This window comes from Galeopterus variegatus, unplaced genomic scaffold (assembly GCF_000696425.1).
Source record: "Galeopterus variegatus unplaced genomic scaffold, G_variegatus-3.0.2 Scaffold4184, whole genome shotgun sequence".
Taxonomy (NCBI): Eukaryota; Metazoa; Chordata; class Mammalia; order Dermoptera; family Cynocephalidae; genus Galeopterus; species Galeopterus variegatus.
Window position 1 is genome coordinate 107,728 of NW_007730295.1, and position 19,454 is coordinate 127,181.

Genomic DNA, 19,454 nt, shown 5'->3' on the forward strand with positions numbered 1-19,454 from the left:
CATTGGTCTGTGTGTCCAATTTTATGCCAGTAACATGCTGTTTTAGTTACTATAGCTTTGTAGTATAATTTGAAGTCAAGTAGTGTTATGCCTGTGGCTTGATTTTTTTTTTTGCTCAGGATTGCTTTGGCTATTCAAGGTCTTTTGTTGTTCCACATGAATGTTGTTTATTTTTTCTATTTCTGTGAGGAATGTCATTGGTATTTTGATGGAGATTGCATTAAACATGTAGATTGCTTTGGGTAGTATGGACATTTTTACAATGTTAATTCTTCTAATCCAAGAGCATGGAATGTCTTTCCATCTTTTTGTGTCCTCTTTAATTTCTTTCAGCAGTGATTTGTAATTCTTTTTATAGAGGTCTTTTGTCTCCTTGGTTAAATTGATTCCTAGGTATTTCATTTTTTTGGTGACTACTATAAGCAGGCTTGCTATCTTGATTTCTCCTTCTACTAGTTTGTTATTGGAGGAGAAAAACGCTAATTTTTGTGTATTGATTTTGTATCCTGCAATTTTACTGAAATCTTTTACTAGCTCTGAGTTTTTTTTTTTTTTTTTAAAGAATCTCCAGGTTTTCCTATATGTAGAATCATTTCATATGCAAAAAGGGACAGTTTGACTTTGTCTTTTCCAATCTGGATGCCCTTTACTTTGTTCTCTTGCATGATTCCTCTGGCTAGTACTTCCATTACTGTGTAAACAGGAGTGGTGAGAGGGGGCATCCTTGTCTTGTTCCTTTTCTTAAGGAAAAAGCTTTCAGCTTTACTCCATTCAGGATGATACTGGCAGTGGCTTTGTCATGTCTTTTATTTCATTAAGATACTTTCCTTCTGGGCCGGCCCGTGGCTCACTCGGTAGAGTGCGGTGCTGATAACACCAAGGCCCCAGGTTCGGATCCCACATAGGGATGGCCGGTTCGCTCACGGGCTGAGCGTGGTGCTGACAACACCAAGTCAAGGGTTAAGATCCCCTTACCGGCCATCTTTTTTAAAAAAAAAAAAAAAAAAAAAAAAAAAGATACTTTCCTTCTCTACCCAGTTTGCTAAAAGTCTTAATCATGAAGATTGTTGAATTTTGTCAAACACTTTTTCTGCGTTTATTGAGATGATCATATGGTTTTTGTCCTTGATTTTGTTGATGTGCTATTATCACATTTATTGACTTGCATATGTTGAACCACCCTTGCATCCCTGGGATGAATCCCACTTTATCATGGTGTATAATTTTTTTTGATGTGTTGCTGTATTCTGATTGCTAATATTTTTTTCAAGATTATTGTGTCTGTGTTCAGCAAAGATATTGGCCTGTAGTTTTCTTTTTTGTTTTATCTTTGTCTGGTTTTGGTATCAGGATGATGCTGGTCTCATAGAATGAGTTTGGGAGAATGGCCTCTGTTTCAATTTTTTGGAATAGTTTGAAGAGAATTGTATTAATTCCTCTTTAATGTTTTGGTAGGATTCATCAGTAAAGCCATCTAGTCCTGGGCTTTTCATTGTTAGTAGACTACTGATTACTCCGTCAATCTTGTTGCTTGTTATTAGCTATTCAGGTTTTCTATTTCTTCTTGGTTCAGTCTTGGTAGTATGTATGTGTCCAGAAATTTATCCACTTCCTCCAGGTTTTCAAATTTGTTACTGTATAGTTGTTTATAATAGTCTCTAATAATTCTTTGTATTTCTGTGGTATCAGTTGTAATGTCTCCTTTCATTTCTGATTTTTGTTACTTGGATCTTCTCCCTTCTTTTTTTAGTTAGTCTAACTAATGGTTTCTCTATTTTGTTTATCTTCCCAAAAAACCAAATTTTTGTTTCATTGATCATTTGTATCATTTTGGGGGGGGGTCCCTATTTCATTTAGTTCTTCTCTGATCTTAATACTTCTTTCCATCTATTATTTTTGGGATTGGGTTGTTCTTGATTTTCAAGTTCTTTGAGGTGCAGCATTAAGTTATTTGAAATCTTCCTATTCATTTGATGTAAGCATTTATTGTGATAAACTTCCCTCTTAGTATTGCTTTTTCTGTATCCCACATGTTTTGGTATGATGTCTTTACTTTCGTTAGTTTCAAGAAATATTTTGATTTCCTGTTTAATTCCTTCTTGAACCCATATGTTGTTAAAAAGCATGCTGTTTAATCTCCATGTTTGTATAGCTTCCAGAGTTTTTCTTGTTACTGATTTCTAGTTTTAATCCGTGGTGGTCTGAAAAGATACTTGAAATGATTTCAATTTTTAAAAATTTGTGGAGACTTCATTTGTGACCTCACATGTGATCTATCCTGGAGAATGTTCCATGTGCTGATGAGAAGAATGTATATTCTGTAGTTGTTGGGTGAAATGTTCGCTGATGAGAAGAATGTATATTCTGTAGTTGTTGGGTGAAATGTTCTGTAGATATCTGTTAAGTCCAACTGGTCTAGTAGTTTAAATCCTGTTTCTCTGTTGATTTGCTGCCTAGATGATCTGTCCAGTACCGAGAGGGGGGTGTTTGGTCCCCAACTATTATCATTGGGGTCTGCTCTTTCTGCAGGTCTAATAGAGTTTGCTTTACATAGCTGGGAGCGAAGGTGTTGGATGTATGTATATTTATGATTGTTATGTCTTCTTGCTGAAAAGATCCTTCTATCAATATATAATGGCTTTCATTGTCTCTTAATGGTTTTTGGTTTAAAGTCTATTTTATGCAATATAATAATAGTGACTCCTGCTCCTTTTTGGCTCCCATTTGCATGGCATATCTTTTTCCATTCCTTAACTATTAGTATATGTGAAGGTGAGGGAAAAGGGTGAGGTGAGTCTCTTGTAAACAACATATAGTTAGGTCTAGCTTTTTAATACAATTGCTCAGTCTGTGACTTTTGAGTGTGGGATTTAATCCATTTACATTTAGAGCTGTTATTAAAAGGTACTGTCTTACTTTCGACATTTAATTGTCTTTCATATGGTTGATTTAAATATCTTTTCTTTTCATCCCCCTTCATTGTTTGTATTTGGTGTTCATAGGTTTTTTTGAGGTGGTATGATATAAATTTTATCTCATTTGCATATCTGCTCTACCAGTGGTTTTTGTTCTTTCTTGTGTATTCATGGTGGTGATTATCATTTTTTGGCCTCCAAATGCAGGACTCCTTTAAGGATTTCTTGAAGAGCTGGTCATGTGGTGGTGAACTCCCACAGCTTTTGTTTGTGTGGAAAATATACTATTCCCCCTTCATTTCTGAAGGATAGCCTTGATGGGTATACTATTCTTGGCTGGCAGGTTTTTCTTTCAGTACTTTGAAAATATCCCAATCTCTTCTGGCCTGTAGAGTTTCCATTGAGAAGTCTGCTGTTAGTCTGATGGGGACTCCCTTAGATGACTTTGACACTTTCCTCTTGCTGCTTTTAGGATTCTCTCTATCTTGAGTTTTGCCAGTTTAACTATAACGTGCCTTGGAAAGAACCTTACTGAATTGGATCTGTTTGTGGACCTTTGAGTCTCTTGGATCTGGAAGTCTGTATTTCTACCAGTACCTGGGAAGTTTTCTACTATTACTCAATGAATGTTTTCAATGCCTTTTCCTTTCTCTTTCCCCCTCTGGGACACCCATGATTCAAATGTTTGTGCACTTGAGGTGGTCTACTCATTCCTTTAGATTTTAAATTTTTTTTAAATTCTTTTTGCCTGCTTGGGTTATTTTGAAAAGACTGACTTGGAGATCAGAAATTCTTCCTTCAGCTTCTCTAGCCTGCTGCTTACACTCTCAATTGTAGTTTTTACTTCACTGAATGAGTCTTTCAGTTCCAGGAGTTCTGCTACATTCTTTTTTATGGTATTTATCCCTTTGTAAATTTCCTCCTTCAAGTCCTGGATTGTTTTTTTGTTGTTGTTTGTTTCATTGTGTTGTCTGAGTCTTCTTGTATTTCACTGTGTCTCTTTAAGATTGTTACTCAGAATTCCTTTTCAGATATTGCAAGGGTTTCTGTCCTGGGGTCTGGTACTTCAAAATTATTGTATCCCTTTAGGGGTATCATATTTCCTTGTTTTTTCATATTTCTAGTCTCTCTACATTGATGTCTAGTCATCCAGTAGAACAGCTGCTTCTTCTATTACTCTGGAGTGGGCTTTGAGAGATTTCCTTCTGTAGATGTAGTGTATTCTCTGTGTGGGTACTTCTGCCATATTTAATGTTGGAGTTGTGTGCAAGTGCCTCTGTGGTGTAGGCACTGGGGCACTAAATGATTTCTTTCTGAGGGTTGTGACACTGTGTTGAGATGTCAAGGACACGGACAAGCTCTCAAAGTCTTGGGCGGGGTGCCTGGGTTCACTGTCACTCTCTGGATAGGATGGGTGACCTTAGGTGAATTTGTTGGCTCTCCAGTTAATGTCCCATGACCTTGGGGGGTGCACTGGGGTATACTGGATCTCCTCAACTTGCCTGGGTGACCTGAGCAAGCTTTCTCTTTCCTTATTCCTGTGGGCCAAGGCTTCTGCTGGGTCCTTGCTTCCCTTGGTTGGGGAACTGGTTAATGGTGGCTGGGAATTATCTTCTGTACACTATTTGGCTATGCTGGGTTTCTGTATTCTTCATGTTCTCTGCATGTGTCTCTCCCTGTGTCAAGGCAGTCATGAGTGGTGCACACAAGGTGTAATTCCCCCTGTGAGTAGGGCCACTGGGGCATGGATCTGCACTGGCTTACCTCTTTCTGGCAGCTCCTTCTTGTGTCAATGTGTGGTAGTGGCAGTGGGTCCTGTCCACAGCCAGTCTGACTGGCGCAGCAGCAAGACGTGCTGCAGGCAGTAGCAGCTGGGGTCCTGCACCAGCTGGGCTGGCTTCAATGTCCACAGGGGGTCCCATCTGCAGCCATTCCAATGTGGTAGCACAGGTAGGGGATCTTGCATGCAACTGGTGCTGCCTGATACAGTGCCATGAGCAGGTATCCCTCATTCAGCTCATCTAACTGGTGCAGTGGTGGTGTGGACAGCTGTGGGAGTGTGCTGCAGGTGGTGGCAGAAGGGTGGGTCCCACATCCAACTGATCTGGCTGGTGCGATGGCTATAGCAATAGATGCACTGCATGCAACTCCAGCGGGTGTCCTGCATGTAGCCGGGCTGGCTGGTGAAGCAGCTTGGGCAAGGGTACTGTACACAGCTGGTGTGCCTAGTGCGGTGGCATGGACAGCTGTTGGCAATGGCCATTGCACTGCAGTCAGCTGCAGCAGGGGCCCACGCATGGCCAGTCTGGCTCATGTGGAGGTGTAGACAGGGATCCTGTGTGCAGCTGGTCTGGGTGGCGCTACAGTGCCGGTGTGGATGGCTAACAGCAGCAGTTGTGGCTGGGGTTGCACTACAGGAGGCAGCAGTGTTGGGCAGAGTGAAACTCACTGTGGGAAGGTGGGTGATAGTTCTGGGTCACGATGATGTCACCTATAAGTTCAGCAGTCATAGCAGTGGGCCTGTTCTGATCTCTGTGGAAGGAATGCGTCCTGGGTTCCTCTAGTCTGCCATCTTCCTATAGTTCCCTGGCTATTTCTATTGACTGAGTTTTCTCTTCATTATGGGTTGTCTCTCTGCTTCTTTGCACATCTAGTAATTTTTAATTGAATGCTAGACACTTTAAATTTAACACTGTCTGGTGCTGTATAGTTCTATAATCCTATAAATATTCTTGAGCTTTTTGATGCAACAGTTAAGTTTCCTGGATAGTTTGATACCTTCAAGGCTTGCTTTTCAGCTTCATTAGGCAGGCCCAGAGCAGCTTTTGGTCCAGTTTGACTCCACTAATGAGGCAATCTTTCCTGAATACCTGGTGCTTCCGAATTACAAAATTTTTCTTCTCCAGTTGGCACTATTCCTGCCCCTGTGTGAGCTCTACAGATTGCTCCCTCTGTTCATCTTGGGCTATTCTTTCCCTGGCCTCAGATAGCTTACTCACATGTATGTGCTGATCACTACTAAGAGCTCTCCCTGGGTGCAGCTCTCTCCTTTTCCGCACTCTGTTCTGTGAACTCCAGCCTCTTGTGGTTCTTATGACCCCCAACTCCATCTTCTCAAAGCAGGAAGACTGCCAGCTCCAGTAGGTGACCCCTCCTGGTGCTGCAGCCTACAAGTTAAGTCCAGACATTCGGTAGGGCACATCATAAGGTTCACCTCATTAGTTCCTGAAGTTCAATATCTGAAAGCTACGGTTTCATATACTTTCTCTGGGTTTTTAGTTTTTTCTTATGGGATCATAAATTAGGTCCCTGTTACTCCATCTTGACTGGAAGAATATTCTTATTTCAAAATGTAAAAAGAGAAAGAACAGATGGCCCAAAATAAAAATGGGTAGAAAAGATTAATAGGCAAGTCCAAATAGAAGAAATTCAAATGGCCTAGAAACTTGGGAAACAAATGTTTGAGTCTCACTAATAAACTAAAAATGTTCAAGTCATCTTTTTCTATTACACTATTAAATTATCAGTAAATATACAGGGTTTACAACGGTATGGTGAAATAAAAACATTTATATTGGTGTGAGTCAAAATTGGTATATATTTTATAAATGGTAATTTAGCAATACGTATTCAAAAGTTCAAAAATGTTCAAATTTTTTAATCCAGTAATGCCAGTTTTAGAAATTCATCTTAGGAGAAAATACAGGAATTTATATTTATAGTATTTCAAGTCTAAGATGGTTGCTCTTACACATTTTAATGCCTCTGAAATCTGAGTATATTTTATAATTCGTGGTGTGTCAGAGTTTAATTTTCAGTATTTTTTTCTTAGTGATACACAAAACAATGGCATATCTTACAATCAATAGCATTTAGGGTCCATGAAATATGCTATGTACAAAGAATCATGGAAGTATCATTTATAATAGAGAAAAATTGGTAAAAACCTACATAGAAAATACATTAAATTTAAACCATGGCACATCATTTAGTCCATCTCATGATTTCAAAGAATAATTATGGCTCATGCAAAACAGGTGAGACCTGGTGAAAATATAAGTAAGTTTGTTCCATACTTTTCACACTTACAAGATTCTCCCCCTTGTCATCAAAATTTGGTTGAGGTAATTGCTCAGGAACTGGTGACTGCTCAAGTAGCAGAGGACTGATACTACTTAAATCCTTTTTACAAACAGGTGTTCCTCCTTTACGCAATGGAGTATTTGCTGGCAAAGATTCATCAAACACTTCAGGGCTTAGGTCCTCTCCAAAAGTAACTCTCTTTCTCTTCCTCATATTTAGAAAGGTTGGTGCTTTACAATTTTCTTGATCTTCTATGGATAACAAATAGGAATACCTTAAGAAATTTCTTATTCAAAAGACATATACTAGGATCTTTTAACATGATAATATTCAGCTATTATTTGTATAATAAAAAAGTATAATTTGTAAAGCAAATCCAAAAATGGAAAAAATAAATTCCCAATTAAAATATGGTAATAGATTTTAAAGTCAAATGTTAAATGAATATTTTTAAAATTTATAAAGTTGTAACACAAATTTCCTTTATAAGTTCCACCATGAAATAAAAATGGATAGGTGAAATGGACAGATGAATTCTCCTACTCTCCACAGAGATTCTATCCCTCCTAATGGTTTTTCATTCCCACGTCATTTCAGAGTCTATAAGGCATTAGCAGATCATTGAAAATTCCATATATCAGAATCCCCCTCACCCCCAGGGATCTTAACCCTTGACCAGGTGTTGTCAGCACCATGCTCTCTCAAGTGAACTAACCAGCCATCCCTATATAGGGATCTGAACCTGTGGCGTTGGTGTTACTAGCACCACACCCTCCCAAGTGAGCCACGGGCTGGCCCTTATATCATATTTTATTAACAAGAAAGTGATGACTTCAGGCTTAAAAATAAAAATGAATTTCTTACCCACTTTTCGTTCTCTGCAACAGTTTGCAAGATTTGAAATTGAGCTTGGTTGAGTCCCATCATCGCAGAGGTTGTCACAGTGTTCCTAAACAAAATAAACATCAATGAATACTTCTATCTATATAAATAAATATTCAGTCATTAAGAATGGCAATTTAAAATTTTTTTCTGCCAAGGGCAGATACTCCAGTATTAAAGATTACCCTTATTTTCACAATTCTTCTGACTTAAAACACCATGATATCAGGCACAAAGAAAAATTGGATCCCCTAGATAATACTTTAGTAAACAGTACAAGTATTTTAGGACAAAATTAAAGACCAGAAATCCATAAATATGGGTTAAATTCATTCCATCTTTGATCTAGCAAATGAAGTTAAGGAAAATGTGGAGTGGCTAGAAAGAATTATAGTATTATTATAATTACATTATAATTATATGGTATAAATGAGATAGACTATGGAAATGTTCTGAGGTATAAGAACTGCACTGAGGGCCGGCCCGGTGGCGCACTGCTGCAGTGCGCCGCTTGGGAGCGTGGCGGCGCTCCCGCTGAGGGTTCGGATCCCACATACAGACCGGTTCCTGCTCACTGGCTGAGCGAGGTGCGGGCGCACGCCGAGGGTTGCGATCCCGTTGCCGGTCCCGGTCCGGTACGGGCGTGACACTGAGGGTTGTGATCCATTGCCGGACACGAAAAAAGACAAAAAAGGAAAAAAAAAAAAAAGAACTGCACTGAAACGAGGAAAAAAACAAATAGGTAAATGGTAAAATAAATGATGTTCTGCTCCTAAATATAAAAAGCAGATGGTAATAAGTGTTTAAATCTCTCATCTCCATTATTCTTCTTGAGGAAAAAACAAGGGAAAAAGGTAGTGGTTGTCCCTGTGTATTTCTCAAATGCAGCTTATGGTGTTGGCAAGTTAGTAAGGAAGGGATTTTGTAAACCTTGGAAAAGACAGGGCATGCCTGAGCACAGGGTCACTGGAGCTCAGCAGGAGAGAGCCAGGCATATGGGCTAGATCACAGTCCCCTCTCAATCACCACCTGCTTGTCCAGCCTCAACCTAAACCCCTGACCAGTCCTTGTTCTTGAAGGCTATTCATCTTCTCCAATACACCTGTTCCAATAAGAGCACCTGCTCTAAGAAATAGTCCTGCCCCAAACAAACCTCCTTAATCGACTATCTCCTAAGACAGTTTATTTTCCTCACCAGAAAAAATGCATATACCAATACTGTGAAATAAGTTAACTTATACAACAAAGTTCATATTTACTTTTAGATTTATTTTTAGTAAAACCACCACAAAAATTAGCAAACAACTCAAATTTTATATGCCTACCAACTTTGGCCAGCTTAGTGAAAAGACCATTAGTTGTAAACACTTACATGGGATTCTAGTGGCAGGACTTGATGTTTGCTGTGTCAAATGCTAATGAATAAGAGTAATATGAATCATTAACATGTTAAGCCTCTTTGAGGAAAAGATAAATACAAGATATGAACAAGGAGTGCCGTTTGTATTAAAAATCCAAATCAGCTCTGTAACCAAAACAGCTGTTAAAACATTTAAAATAGCAGTTCACCATCCATGTAGATGGAATATAATCTCATTCATTTTGGCTTTAGAAACAGATTTCTAGGCATAGTTGTACACTGAAATGCTTATGGTTTGAAAAAAAAAGATTTGTATTTCTGATGTACCAGGCACTAGTGCTAATTTCATAATATTATCCAATTTAATGCTCAAATTACCCTATAAGGTAGTTACTAAGATCCTTTTACAGATAAAGAAACCAGGGCACAAAAGGTTGAATAAGTGGCCTAGATACTAAATTTCCAACTCAGGATTTGAAACCAGGCTCATAAGCCTATACTCTCAACCTTTCATGGATTTATAGTCTGTCGTGGACTTTAACAGCAGACTTATCTGGGTTCATTCAATAACCTCTAAGCCTAAGTGTATGTGAAATGAGGCCAACACCTTTCTTGGAGTACTACTGCCATACATATGCCAGAACTGTCAATAGAAACTACTCAGTAAATGCCAGCCAGTTCCTATCAACTTCCGTTTCCTCCTATTAACTGAGCTTAGGGAAAAAAGCATGGCTGTAAGAGGTATTTTTAACACCAAATATTTCGGGTGGATAGATGTATAACAGACTGATACATTAATGATGATTATTAATATCACTATACGATGATATAAAATTAATAAAATATAATTATATTAATACAACTGATAACTATAATTAAGATTATGAACCTCATAAACTATACTCTACTTACACTAAATTCCATACACTGTATACCATACTTAATTAAAAACAAAAAAAAAGAACAAAAAGAAACTAACTCCATATAATATTATAAATGAGAAAAGGAGAGGAAAAAAAAATTACGGCAAGACATTTCCTTTTAAACCAGTATGATATATGACATTTCAGAGGTACTGCTTTGATACAAAATGAATTTGTATTCATTTGCTTTAGGAATTGTAACTCTCTACTTACCTGTAAGTGCTCTGAAAACAGCTTAGCAGTGTGTTTCTTCAGTACAGAGCGAAGTACAAAGGTCTCAGTGGATGGACTGTCCCTCCTGCACGCTGGAGGAGCTGGTGACTTGAGGTCAGGGACCACGTCGGAGCTCACTCCTGCTATAAACTTGTCAGGTGGAACAGGAGCACTTGACCCTTTGTCCTCTACACAGTCAGCAACCCTGAGTCCTTCCAGATAAACACGTAAACATGAGAGGAGGAAGACATCTAAACCCATCTGCTCTAGACCAAAAATATTTTATGTATTTGTGAAATAACATGCTATTAAGAAATTCAACCCTAATGTATCCTTCTCAGGGAGTAACATCTGGGATTTCATTTGGAAATATACAAGAAGACAGAGAAGTGGCATCAGTCACAGTTTTTTTTTTTTCTTTTTTGTCCTTTTTGAGACCCGCCATCCCTATATAGGATCCGAACCCGCGGCAGGAGCACTGCTGCGCTCCCAGCGCCGCACTCTCCCAAGTGCGCCATGGGCTCGGCCCTAGTCACAGTTTTTAATTCATATCTGACTACTAAGTGCAAAGGTAAGTAAGGAGTTTTGATTCCCATGGGAATCAGGGTCAGGGGTCAGAAGAAAGCTTCATGAATCACCTATAAAACATCAGTCTGCCTCTACTTGTGACCCCATCACTTGCGCCATCAACTAACCTGAGCCAAGCACTGGATAAGGAGTGATTTTACTGCTGGAGTCAGAGTCATTTCAGTAAACACGGTGGTAGGAATGAGAGGACGGAAGAGTGAGGAGAAAGATTATCAAACCAAACTGCTAACATACTGTACATGCCCCAAACAAGGCAAGGCTTTCCTCCCCAAATTCTTCCTTGCAAGAGAGCACTGCCTTTTGAACCAGTGATTCACTTAACCAATATAGGTTATGACGCACACTCTTCTAGGTACTGGAGATACAATGACAAACAAAACACACAAAGACCCCAAACCTTCAGGAACAGACAGAAAACATAAAACCCACCAACAGAGAGGAGGGGAAGGAGGGAGATAGCTGTGGCCATCAAGAGCAGCATGAGGGATCCTTGGGATGGAACTGTTTTGTATATTGACAGTAGCGTGGTCACATGAGTCTACAGGTGATAAAATTGCAGGGAACTAAATATCCACACAAATGAGTGCATATAAAACTGAAGAAATCTGAAAAATCAGTGGGTTGTACCAATGTCAATTTCCTGGTTGCAGTATTACATTGTAGCTATGCAAGATGTCATTACTGGGGGAAACTGGGTGAAGCGTATGCTGGATTTCTTTATATTATTTCTTACAACTGCATGTAAATCTATAGTTATCCCAAAATAAAAAGTTAATGAAATACTACATAACAAGTAGTAATACATGCTATTAAGGAAAATAATGTATAGATAAGGGGATAGGTTATGATAACATGGGGTGGGGAGGGTGTTACTGTTTTGGGGAGGTCAGAGGCAGCTTCCTGGGCAGACATCCGAATACAATGAAAAAGTGAGCCATGCACAGACCAAGGGAAGAGCATTATTACATGCACAAAGCCAAGTGCAAAGACCTGAATAGGAACACACCTGGCTAGTAGCAGCGTGGCAAGGCTGGTGTGGCTGGAGCAGTGAGCAAGGAGAAGGGAGCTAAGAAAAACTCAGAGCAATGGTTAGGGACCAGGCCAGGTCAGGTCCAGTAGAAACGGAATGGACATTGGATACTATTCTAAGTGTGATGGGAAGCCAATGGAAGATTTTGAGAAGGGGAGTGACTTAGCATGATGACATTATAAAAGCAGCACTCTGGCTACTTTGAAGAAGAACGTAAAAGGGTGGTGCGGTGGGAGAAGCAGGGAAATAACTTAGGAAAATGAGTAAAACAGGCCAAGCAGGAGATGATGGGGACCTGGACCATACTGACAGCAGTGTAGTGGTGAGAAGGGGTTAGATATTAGATATATTTTGAAGACCAAATAGCATTTGTGAATGGAATTAGAAGTTTAATTTGAAAAAGAGAGGTGTCAAGATAATGCCAAGGTTTCTGGCACAAGAAGTTGGGTGAATGACAGTGTCAATTCCTGAGATGGAAAAAATAAAGGTGAGCAGATTGGTCTCAACCAAGACATGTTTGAGTGTGTTCAGTTTGAGAAGTTCATCAGACATCCAAGTGGAGATCAAGAAAAGCAACTAGGTACTCGATTCTAAAGTTCAGGGAAGAGGCCACAGACAGATGTTTAAATCTGAAGTCAACAGTGTATTACAATGTCTGAAATCACCTAGAAAGAACATGGAAAGAAAAAGGTCCAAGCACTGAACCTGGGGGCATACAAACATTTAAAGGTCAGGAAGGAAGAGGAGAAACAAAGAAAATACACAAGAAAGAATGGCCAGTGACATTGAGGTAAACAAGAAAGTGATGTCCCAAAGCCCAGTGAAGAAAATGTTTCTTCTGGGTGGGCATGGTACGTCTGTGTCTGTCTTTAATGCTGCTACAACATCAAGGAGAGGAACGTATTGAAACTGACCACCACTGGGACGTTAATGAGGTAGTGGCTGGTCACCATGGCCCGTGTGGAGCTGAGTCAGGAAAAGGTAGAAGGCAAAGAGACAGAGTACAGCCTTTTTTAAAAAGGCGTTTTGCCTAAAGGAGAGCAAAGAAATGGGGTTCTGGCTGGAAGGGAATTCTGGGTCAAGGGGAGCTTAAGATATTACAGCACACAGTATCTTAATGGAAAAAGTTAACAATTCAAAGGAGAGGGGACAGCTAGGACACAAGGTCATCGAAAAGGGTAGGGGCAAAGGGAACGAGCCCCTAATGAAAGGGTGTGCCTTAGATGAGGATGCTGAAACTCTACTGTACTAGGAGGAAGGGTGGGTACACTTGTACAGGGAGCAGCGAGGTATGGTGGTGAGGGGACCAAGACACCTGCTCTGACACCCTCCACCTTCTCAGGGATAGAAGCAGCAAGGGACTGCAAAAGAACACCAGAGCACTTTATCTCTGACCATCCACGAGTAAGGTGGCCAGATTCAGCAAATAAAGATGCAGGGGGCCCAGGAAAATGTGCATTATATCTAATTACAAATGCATATGTGCTTTGATATAAAGGAAATATTGCACGAGACACAGTCCCACTAAAAAATTGCTCATAAGAAATAAATAATTCCATTAAAAAAAGAAATGAGAAGGTGTGCTGGAAGCTTGATGGGAAAGAGAAGGTGTGAAAGAGTGTGAACTAATTAAGGCACAGCATGGACCACCAAGAAGTGCTGAGAGCCCACAGGTGCTGAAACAAAGCGGTGAGGCCATCAACACGCCAAATATATATCAGCTCTGGGTAAGTGCAGTCGGCAGAGAGATCTGCTGGATTGGATTTCTGGCTAGATGGGTAAAATGTAGAAAAAGTAGAGGGCAAGGGAGAGATGGGAGGCATCATTCAGGCCCCCTTTCTAAGCTCCCTGTAACAAAGGACTTTCTATCCCATCCCACAACATCTTTTTACTCTTCTTGAAGGTGCACTGTCTTAGATATAACAACCTCTGGAGTGCCACCAAATAACCAAACAGTTTAAAACACAGGAATCAACAGCAGATTTCTTTAATCAAGGCCCCACACCCATGGTAGATCTGTCCTTCCCCGTCTTATCCCAATATTTCTGAGTCAGGCTTAAGGGGGCACTCAGATGGGATTTTGGTCCTTATGATAACTTTAACAACTTTATTAAAATCACTTCATATAGATTATAGGTGTTTGCTATGATGACAACTTTTAATGACAACACTTCATACAATCAGCAATTATCATCCAAGAATATGTCACTCCTAAGAAAAGTCCCAGGAGAGCAAAGCAAAGAGAACTGGTAAGAAATCTGCTGAGCAAGAGCGCCTTATTTCAGTGGCAACAAACTCATAACCTAGCTCTGTGCGCCTTATGCATGCAAGCAGGCAGACATCCATCCATCCATATTATGACCAAAATTAAAAGTCAGAGTAAATACTCATACACACAAAAAATGCTAAAGAAGTTCTTTTCCAGGCTGAAGGAAAATACCAGAGGGAAACTAGATCTTCAGGAAGAAATGAAAAATATCAGAAATGGTATATATCTGGGTAAACATAAAAGATTATTTTTCTCCTCTGAACTTATTTAAAATACATATATGACTGTTTAAAGCAAAAATGATAATATCTTGTGAGGTCTACAATAAAGTAAATGTAATTTATGTGACATCTATGGTATAAAGAACTGTAAAAGCCATGGTTGGGAGGGGGAGGGAGGAAATTGAGCTCTACAGTTCTTAAAGTTTCTATACATCTTATGTGAAGTTGTTCAACTCTAAGCAGACTGTGAAAAGTTAAAAATGTACGTTATAAATCCCTAGAGCAACAGCAACAACAAAAAAGATGCAACAAAGTATAATTTAAAAGGTAATAAACTCAGATGCAATTGTAAACAAATATTCAATCAAACCCAAAGATGGCAAAAATAGATATGGAGGAACAAAAAAACCAGAAAGAACAGAAAACATATGATAAAATGGTAGATGTGAATCAAACCATATCAATAATTACTCAAACATTAACCGAATAATTACTCCACATTAAATGGCAGAGATTATCAGAATAGATAAGCAATATCCAATTACATGCCTACAGAGCTTTAAAGAAAACGACATAGGCAGGATAAAAGTAAACCTAAAACCTTGCTAGTAACTTTCACTCCATACAAGCATACTAATTTGGGGAAAGAATAATTTTTACATCCTAGTAAAACTCTTTTGACTCACTTAAAAATAGAAATTAACACATAGTGTTTCTCTAACAACATATACTTGTTAATGTATTTATACGTCGTACACTTTATAACAGATACTGTTCTATCTTGGATATACTTCATTAACTCTTACTGACAGCAGTTCAAAAAAGAAAATACGCCTCATATAACAAGAACTCTTAAATCCTTCTACTAAACCATGAGCTCCTAGAAGTAGAAAACCACTTTAGTTTTCCCAAATATTAGCGTATAGATACACTAATCATAAGTGTCTACTGACTGGGGCAACCAGCACATGTACTAAGAAAACATTAAACACTTACCATTTGAAGCCTCTGTGAGCTCCGAAATGGGAATAGACTCTTCAACTGAACATCCATACTGTGTTAAGCCAAGTTGGGAGGGTTTCTTGGGGAAGACATTTAAAGAGTAAGGAAGTAATTTATTACTTACAGTATTACTGACAGCTTTATGAAGATTTGAGTAAGCGCTGTGGATTACCTGGAAATCTGGTGTCCAGTCACCTTCATTATCTAGTAAACTCAAAGTAGACAGGAATCTAACAACGGAATATTCATCCTAAATGCATCCTAAACATCCCACAAAACAACTTCAATCTTCTGGGAAAGTTTAAAGAACACGTTTTTTTTGCATTATTAAAGCCTAGAAAGCTGTGTCATCTGCTATACTTCGAATAGAAAATTCTCAAAATAAAGAAAATTATTACCTAATTATTAACCAAAACCACAAAATATCAATAGCTAAGATAGAGAACACACTCATATTCAGAAAAAATTTCTAAATCATGGTGCATATCCAATCAAAATTCTCATAAGAAACAACTGCTACCACTTCTGTTAGATTGCATATTAACCTGAATAAAGCAGAGGAACAGAGATTAGGCGGCTCTGGGATACAAATGAAATGCAGGGGACCCTGCAGAATTCCTAATGACTATCAAACACTGATTACGCCAGTCCAAATAAGATGCAGAGAAAATAAAGAAAAACGTTCCCACTGTGATGGTGTTTCATGCCTCTCACGAAGGAGACAAGAACTTACTTACTGTGTCAAACCTGAACCACGAGTGAAGCGAGGAAAGCCAGTCATGAGAGACTTGCTCCCCTCAATTACATGTGTGAAGGTCATCAGACCTTCAACAGCATGATTTTTCTCCTAACTTAGTAAAACACATGTTGGTTATTGTTTGATAATCTTGACAGGCTTTACGTAGTTACATGCCACAAAAATCCCTAAAGCTACTTCAAAGAAGTGAGCAAAGCAGAGGAGGGATGGCTAAAAAGCACTGTGCTTCCTGGCCAGCACTCAGCGAACAGATGTGCAGGACCCCAGTCCTGACGAGTCCACCCCATGAATAAGCTTCACCTTATTTTTTGGTTATTGTGACTGGCTCACTGTGGAACCATTACCATCTAGAACAACCCCTCAGAGGCAGAGGACCACAGAGATCTTTTCACAAATCCTTCTGGTAAGGTTAATAGTCAAAAGCAACATATCTATCAAAGCTGTTTCTAATATGTAACAAATCGATCTACAATAACAAAATTAACATGTAGGAAACACGCGTGCGCGCACACACACACACACATTTTAAAACCCCAACTACAATATGGCAGAAGAAGAAGAAAAATCTCGACCTAAAACTGACTATGCAGAAAACCAAAGCTTCATTTTCCTATGTATAAAGTAAATGAATTACCTCAGAAAGATCCGCACAAGTTTCAAAAGCATGTGTTCTGTCGGTATCAATACTGAACAGCTGGAGATCAATTACTTCTCTTTTGGCATCAATTAGATTTTCATCAGAGTTGCTCTGAGAGGATATTTTCCTACGTTTGGATGATAAGTTTGTGGGGAATCCGGACTGCTGACATTCACCAAGACCTTCCTTTTTAGCTGGATACACAAAACAAAATAAAAACAAAATGGCACATGAAAAAATATATATTTCTTAAATATTATTTTAAAATTTTGTACATAATAACTTTATTAAAATTTAGTGCTTGAGTCTAACATATCAATGAAAGAAAAATCTAGTACACTTTTTTAATCATAAAAGAAAATCTACCTGAAAAGAGCACATGACGAATAAAGATAATAATAAATTTAATTATTAGAATTAAATTTTTGCAGACTTTAAACTGTACAAAGATGTAATAAATACATTCACATTTCTGATTTGGTGTCTCACACTTCTTTTTTTCTATTATTAGCATATTCATAATTACAAATCGTAATCCTTCCCCATGCCCTCCACCTGGCTCACTCTTTTAAAATTTACAATGAAAACCTTTTATTTTGAACACTTTAAAGAATGTGGTTATGTTCTAATACTGTTCTGTTTTGATTCTGTATGATTTTGTGAAAAACACAACCATGATGTGCCTCAGTTCTTTCTAGCAATAAAAAAACAATTTAATTGTCTGCTGAATAATAATAATGGTGTAAATAAAATAAATTAAAATACCCAGTTAAAAACCAAAACAACAGGTAAGTTACAAACTACAAATGAGTACATCTGAGTGGGTCATGTACTGCAGAGGTAGATGAATCGACTGGTCTTGGGTCAGCAGTGCACTGCACACAAGGAGAGGTTGAAATGCACTTGAAGAAGGTTCAAGAAGTCAAAACAAAATAACTTGGGACCTCAGAGTGTAGAGCACCAGAGGAATGGTTATAATGATTATGGTAAAGCCAAGATTTTGTTGAATTGTGGTGTTTGAAATGCTTTGCGATTGAAAAAATCAGAAGCAACTGAAAATAACCAAATGAATTACTATCTAAGTGTTATAGTAAGGAATATGGCAGACTACTAAAATATCAGATTAGATATCCGCTTTTAACATCAGGGTTGGGTGGTTAGTATTCGTATAAATGCTTGCCAAAGTATAATAATTCTGTAAAAATCAAGGTTTATAAACTCAAATTTGCCACATGACCTATGCAAAAGCTGAAATGAGCTAATTAAGCTCTGACATTCTGAAACTTAATTGTAACCATGTAGAAATGCAGGTTCAGGAATGCCTGATAACAGGTTTTTTTCAAGAGACACCAGAAAGCCAGGTTTTTGTATGAAATGTCCCAAACTTTCAATGTTAATCTCCACTTAAAAATACAACTGTGCTCTGAAGAGATTGCTTCACACTGTGGAACTAAATCTTTTTTATATCTTAGAAGCTTGTTTTTATAAATACAGAAGTCAAAATTGATTGAATTCTTTCTACTCACTCAAGCCTGTTGTCGTGAACTCTGTTTCTGCCTCTGGAAATTCCGGACAGTCAGCCATTTTCCTGTTTTCCTTTATGGAGCAAAAAGCCGACTGGAAGGCAGATATTCGCTCTTTTAATGAATTAACATTGTGATACAGTACAGGGCTGCCCTGTTAAAGTACAAAAACACAGAGGTATTATCAATCAACTCAAACATAGTTTCTATAGGCCAGGTCTATAAACCATTGAATTCAAAACTAAATACACAAAAGCTTTTTGAAGATCAGAGGTAATCAATTGGTGTACCAGAGCCTCTTCTCCCTGTAATCATCTTAGTCTTCCTTCTGCTCCTCTCCCAGTTTTGAGCAAGACCTGAGTGAAGACGAACAGCTGAGTGGTAGAGATAGGTGTGTGGCTACTTGCTGGTTATTAATACTGATACTAATGAATCCATGGATCCTGTTAAGAGAAGTCTGAAGTAGGCAGAAAATGCTTTAAAAAGGCACCTAGACAAAATGCATCCCCAATTATTTGGGATGTAAACAACTTTTAAAAGGATTCTGAGGGGCTTAAAGGCTTTTTTTCATCCCTTAGTATCCACCACCACAGACAGCCTAAGCAAATCGAATATGAAAGAGAAAGGGAAAGTTTAGCACAAAAACGTTTCAGAGGCCAACCTAAGCGAGTACATGGAGGGTGCAAAGAAAGAATCAAATCCTGGAGATGGGGCCAGGAAGAAGGGACAGGAGGAACCTGCCTGTGAGAAACTTTACCAAAGGCAGTGCTGAAAGTATCCATCAGAAGTCACCTGCATGATGCCCTTGTCACCCATAGGTCTCAGCGCATCTCCTGCAAGCTGGTCTCTCTACTCACCTCCAGTCCATATGTGACCTCTGTCCCAGGCCAGAGCAAGACATGGAAGCTCCATACTATCCCAGATACCCACTCTCACATTCCTTTCTCTCCTTTGACTCTCTCCAGCTAGATTTTCCTGGTTTTATTAAACCCTGAGGATGCTGAAAACCAGCCATTCAGTTAAATACAAAGTCAGAAGGTACAAGCACCGA

General features: G+C 38.8%; 1 protein-coding gene across 3 annotated transcripts in view; it reads right to left on the reverse strand.

Annotated features, from left to right (window-relative positions):
• Positions 1 to 19,454, reverse strand: part of CDCA2 (cell division cycle associated 2) — a 49,016-nt gene that overhangs the window by 22,356 nt on the left and 7,206 nt on the right. For all 3 annotated transcript variants that reach the window (XM_008586951.1, XM_008586950.1, XM_008586952.1), the window contains 6 exons: positions 18,407 to 18,557; positions 16,878 to 17,074; positions 15,481 to 15,565; positions 10,377 to 10,588; positions 7,863 to 7,947; positions 7,005 to 7,249 (listed from right to left, as the gene is read on the reverse strand). In XM_008586951.1, coding sequence (XP_008585173.1) covers positions 7,005 to 7,249; positions 7,863 to 7,947; positions 10,377 to 10,588; positions 15,481 to 15,565; positions 16,878 to 17,074; positions 18,407 to 18,557 — 975 coding nt within the window. The remainder of the gene's footprint in view (positions 1 to 7,004; positions 7,250 to 7,862; positions 7,948 to 10,376; positions 10,589 to 15,480; positions 15,566 to 16,877; positions 17,075 to 18,406; positions 18,558 to 19,454) is intronic.